Consider the following 6,054-nt stretch of genomic DNA (forward strand, 5'->3'; position numbering starts at 1 on the left):
TTCAACCGGCCGGGCCGGGTCGGGTTTTAAAACAATGATTAAAAGTAAACGTTCATCCATGCTACAGTAATGTTCATTACTTCCTCTAACTAGTTGTCATTTCCTTCGTTTTCCTCTACTTAAATAAGTTTTATTTAGAAGAATACTTCCCTTAGATGTATAGGAACGGATCTCATATATATTAGAAGAATACTTCCCTTAGTTGTATAGGAACAGGTCTCATATATATTTAATTCCCTATTTTACTTTTACTTCCTTATTCCTTCTTGAATCATATTTGAACTTCGATTATATCTCTCTAGGAATATATCTCATAGATTGTTTATTTAGTGTGTGCAGTAAGAGGATATTTACATGTTTGACCCTGAGGAAATTTGGGCACAACATAACCACATGAGATTTTGATCTCAATGCTGATGAAAAATATGTTTACTGCATATTCCAGTAGCTTCTATTTTCTGTGTGTTTTTCTCTAATCTTCTTCTTATCGTACTAACCAAATTGCATACAATGATGGCATCTTTCACTCTTTTACATAAGTTGAAGCCCATTATTTTAGAGACTGTTATCACGTCTTGATTTCGGCTATGTATTTTAACTTTAAATATGCGCTTTCATTATTTCAGCGGAAAATTCCAAAAAAAAAAAATTGTGCGATTTAAAAAAACAAATTAATTAATATTTTAACAATATTTTAATCTATTTTCTACAAAATATAAATTCATAACTATGTCAGTTAGGGGTGGGATAATCCGGTTAACCTAACCAGTTTATCCAAACCGAAAACCGGACCGGTTTCTGTTAAAAACCGGACCAGTTTCTGTTAAAAACCGAATGTAAACCGAACTGAATTTTCGGTTCGGTTACCGGTTAACCGGTTTTCAAATTATCCTTTAATCCTTAAAATTCTTCAATGTTTCATTTAAGTCCCTAAATTCAAATATTTATTATTTTATATATAATAATTTTTTTGCTTTTATATTTAGGGTAAAACCGGTTTAAAAACCGGTTTTCGGTTAACCGGTTTGAAAAAATTTTTAAACCGAACTAGTTTGTAAGAAAACCTAATTTTCGATTCAGTTTTCGGATTATTTATCCCACCCCTAATGTCAGTTTGTTTGTACATGCAAACTAGCCTTTGGGTGTGGAGACATCTTGAGACTTTCACCAAAAGGTCAAAGCCATAGCCATTCATTGTTGCCGTCTCAAAATCCTAATGAACATATCCAAACAATGATAATATTGCATATATCCATTGCCTATATATAACCATTACTATTTTTCATGCACATATCATTCGCTCGCAAAGAGATCTCCAAGCAGTAGTGCTCAACTTAATACAAGCAAACAATGGCGGTGGTACCTGAGCTGATTTTAGGCTCTGGTGATGGAACGATGCTGATGATTGGGATGGGAACTATGGTGGATCCTCCAGTTGATAAAGAAACAACGAAAGTCGCCATCATTGAGGCAATAAAAGCAGGCTACCGTCATTTTGACACTGCATTCATATACCAATAGCAGAGGCTTTGCGTCTTGGCCTCATAAAATCTAGAGTCGAGCTCTTCATCGCTTCTAAGCTATGGTGCAGCTTTGCTAAGAAGGATCTTGTTTCTCAAGATGAGTTTGAGGTATTGCATATCATTTCTTTTTACCTTTTTAACGTTAAGATTTTCAAAATGCAAACGTTTGTATTTTTTTTTTTAATAACTCAGAAATCAATTAACTTACTTGATTAACAAGTTTTATGATAATCTGGGATCCTTTAACCAATCTAATTAGTTATCTTGTTTGTTTGCATGTAGGAATCTTCAATTGGATTATCTTGACTTATACCTAGTACATTGGCCATTTAAAATAAACCTAGAAGTGTGTCAATATCCCATACCAAAGGAAAAGTTATTGCCCTTAGACATGAAAGTCTGGGAAGGCATGGAAGAATGTAAAAATCTTGGCCTCACAAAGGCCATTGGCGTAAGCAACTTCGCTTCCAAGAAGCTTGAGGAGCTCTTATCCATTGCCAATATTCCTCCCGCTGTCAACTAAGTAATTAATATACATTTACTTATGAACAGTTTATTATAGTTTTATTAGCTCTAATGGGTACTTTCTTCTTTCTTGATTTTGTTTTATAGGTTGAGATGAACCCAATGTGGTAGCAGAAGAAGCTGAGTGAGTTTTGTAAGACAAAGGGTATTCACGTAACAGCCTATTCTCTTCTGGGTGCACATAACACCAAATGGGGAGATAATAGGATTGTAGAATGTGATGTGCAAGAAGAGATTGCCAAGGCTAAAGGAAAAACCATTGTGTAAGTTTTAAAGGGGTTACCAAGTGATTAAAACTTATACGGAATGGATTGTTTGTTCAATTTAGTACAAATGAGTTGAGAATAACTGAATTAAAACATACATAAAACCAAGTAAAGAACACGTTCATTTTTACATAGTTTGGCATCAAGCCTACATCCGTGGGACCATATCCAGAGGAAACAAATTCACTATAAAATACTTATGAGTTCAAATACAAAGCAAGATAACCATAGTAGTAAAACACTCCCTGTTTTCTACTCAACAATTCTATCTTCTTTGGTTAAACTTCAAGCCATCACAGCAAGCTTCATGTACACAACAATGTCATGTTGAAGAAGAGTTCCTCTCAAGGTTCAACGATGAAGATAGGATAGTAACTTGCACTCAAGCTTTTTTTCACAAAGAAACCAACATTAGATCTTACACAAGGATAAGTGATGAAAGTAATTTTAAGCCTACCAAAGCATAGTAAGAAACCTTAGCAAAAACTATAACCTCAGAGAATATTCAGAGAGGCAAAACAATGTAATTAGGTTTCTAGTGAAACAAAAACAAAACGGGAGAATATAAAGTGATCAACACATTAAAGGTTGGGGCACAAAAAAGTTAAATTTTAACTTTTATGTCTTTCTTTTTGCACAAGACATTTTGGGACCACAGACAAAAGAAATATTTTTTTTCTTACACATTGAATAAACAAGAGACAAGTGCAGAAAATCATAATCTAATTTACAGTTGTGTAACTACAGCTGGTGTTCAGCCTTGATTCTAATATGAAAATCAGGGATCTTCAGCCTTGATTCTTGTATTAAAATCAGGGATTTTTTATTTCTTTCTTTTTTAGTTTGTCCAAAACTTGTATAAATAGCTGGTCTGTTTCTAGCCATAATCATCACATAATAAAGCATTTGTTGTTCTCTCAAAAATCTACATGGTATCAGAGCAAAGTTGTTGAAACCTCTCTACCATCTCTTGTCTCAGTTCTTCCTACTGAAATCTCTCAGCTCTTCCTGTTGAAACCTCTCTCAACCTGTTGAAAGCTCTTCTCTCAGCCTAAATACCGTTATTTCAATCTGCCATGACAAAATACAGAATGGCAATTGATAAAGAAGTAACTAGCGAGAACATCTCTGAAGTCACAACTGGTCAAAGAATTACTTGTTCAAACAGCAACCATGAAGTTTCTGAGTCCAGCAGTCATAGTGGATCTGATGGCTCAGGTTTTCCCATTACAGGGCACAAACTAAATGGAAAAAACTACATCCAATAGTCTAATTCAATGATGATGTTTGTAAGAGGCCAAGGAAATGATGATTATCTTACTGGAACAATAGTTCAACCAACTGAGGATGCTCCGATATTCAAAAGGTGGAAAGCAGCAAACAGCACAGTTATGTCATGGCTGATCAACTCCATGAATACCGATATTGGGGATGATTTCCTACTCTATGAAACTACGCAAGAAATCTAGGAAGCAGCCAAGCAAACATACTCAGATAAAGAAGATACTGCAGAATCCTTTGAGATAGAAGGAATACTTCATGATTTGCATCGAGGGGATTTACTAGTCACTCAGTACTACAGCCGTCTCAATCACTATTGGCAGCGGCTTGACTTACATGAGACCCACGAGCAGAACTATAGTGCTGATGCAACAAGTTTCAAAAAGATTGTGGAAAAGAAACAAATATACAAATTCTTATTAGGCCTAAATAAGAATCTTGATGAAATTCGAGGTAGAATTTTGGGAACTAAACCTCTACCAAACATCCGAGAGGTAGTTTTAGAGGTCCACCGAGAAGAAAGTCAAAAGAAGGTTATGTTAGGTACTCAAAACAATCAACAGATTACTGAGGGATCTGCTCTTGTTGTAAGGGAACAATTTTCCTCATCCAATGACAACTGTCAAAGGAGAGGAAGACCCTGGTGCGATCATTGCAAAAAACCAGGTCACACCAAGGATACCTGCTGGAAAATTCATGGCAAACCAAAAAATTGGAAACCTAGGGAAAGTCGTGGCCACCATGTTTCAGTTGAGGATAAACCAACATATCTAAACCCAAGTCCATTCAGCAAGGAACAATTGGAAATTCTACAAAAATTGATCACTCAATCCACACAAGGTTCATCATCTTCCAATTCCAATTCTGTCCTAGGATCTGGATCTTTGGCCTAAAAAGGATCTAGATTTGGGGAAGACGATTGGCAGTGTTGATATATGTTCGGGCCTTTATATCCTCAAGACCACTGATTTTCCTAAAAAACAACCTCAGTCCACAGGTGGTGAAAAATTATCTTTTTCTGTTTGTGTTCCAAATAATGAGAATAGTGTTATGTTATGGCATTATCGATTGGGTCATCCTAATTTCATGTATCTCAAAAAACTTTTCCCATCGTTATTTAAGAATAATTCCAAGAATTTTCAGTGTGAAATATGTCAATTATCTAAACAAGTTCACAACTCTTACCCAACTCGGTTTTATAAACCATTTTACCCTTTTTCAATGATTCATAGTGATGTCTAGGGACCATCTAGAATAAGAAATGTTACTGGCACTAGATGGTTTATTTCATTCATTGATGATCACACTAGAATTTCTTAGGTATTCTTAATGAAAGACGAATCTGAAGTAAGTCAAATTTTCAAAAACTTTCATACCATGATTCAAAGACAATTCCATGTCAAAATACAAGTTTTGAAAACCGACAATGCAAAGGATTATTTCAATTCTTTTCTAGGTAATTACTTGTTAAAAGAAGGAATACTTCATCAAAGTTCATGCATTGATACCCCACAACAAAATGGGGTAGCTAAAAGAAAAAATAGGCACTTGTTAGAAGTTGCAAGATCACTCATGTTCTCCACCAGTGTTCCAAAAATTTTTTGGGGAGAAGTTGTTCTCACTGCCACTTATCTCATAAATAGAATGCCTTCTCGTGTGTTAAATTTCCAAACTCCTTGTCAAATCCTACTCAAATCATATCCTCATACTCAGCTAATTTCCACTCTTCCACCAAAAGTGTTTGGTTGTATGGCCTTTGTTTATAATAAACAACCAAACCAAAGTAAACTTGATCCAAGGGCTATTAAGTGCATCTTTCTAGGGTATTCATCGAGTCAAAAAGGATACAAGTGTTACTCCCCCATCACAAGAAAATCTACAACACAATGGATGTAAAATTTTTTGAAAACTAGCCATATTATCCCAAAAATGATATTCGGGGGGAGAATAGAATCCAAGAATACCAATTTTGGGAAACAAAACCTATCGAGACACCTATAGCTCCCATAGCCGAGATACCAATAAGAATACCTGAATCTGAAATGCTCATTATCAATTCTGAGTCTAATCCTTCTGAAGCCAAGTCAAGTACTCCAACTCCACTCATTTCTCAACCAACTCAACCTCAAACTGTGGAAAACAACGAGCTCATTGTCTATTCCAAGAAAAAGAAGGAAAATCAAGAAGATATAGAGGACCAAACACATCCCAAACTAGTCCATGAAGATGAACTGAATCCAAATCCAAAGGAAACACCTTCAGGTAACACTAATAACGATCTCATTGAGTCTGATCAGGTAGAGAATAATGATCTTGATTTACCTATTGCAAAAAGAAAAGCAATGTTAGAGTAGATGCCCTAGAGCCAATCAATTATTGTAGAATTGACTCTTTGTAATAATGTTCATTAATCAATAAAAGGCATTTTATACTATATCGCGTAAATCATTATTATTGCA

General features: G+C 35.2%; 1 protein-coding gene and 1 pseudogene across 1 annotated transcript; both read left to right on the forward strand.

Moving 5' to 3' along the window:
• The first annotated feature begins 1,350 nt into the window (after positions 1 to 1,350).
• On the forward strand, positions 1,351 to 2,315 carry LOC116135836 (annotated as a pseudogene).
• Positions 2,316 to 3,405: 1,090 nt separating this feature from the next.
• Positions 3,406 to 4,488, forward strand: LOC116135837. The gene is made up of 3 exons (XM_031421550.1): positions 3,406 to 3,532; positions 3,611 to 3,702; positions 3,784 to 4,488. Exons 1-3 carry the CDS (start codon positions 3,406 to 3,408, stop codon positions 4,486 to 4,488), a joined length of 924 nt encoding a protein of 307 aa, XP_031277410.1.
• Positions 4,489 to 6,054: the final 1,566 nt, after the last annotated feature.

Source organism: Pistacia vera, unplaced genomic scaffold (genome assembly GCF_008641045.1).
Source record: "Pistacia vera cultivar Batoury unplaced genomic scaffold, PisVer_v2 Contig303, whole genome shotgun sequence".
Taxonomy (NCBI): domain Eukaryota; kingdom Viridiplantae; phylum Streptophyta; class Magnoliopsida; order Sapindales; family Anacardiaceae; genus Pistacia; species Pistacia vera.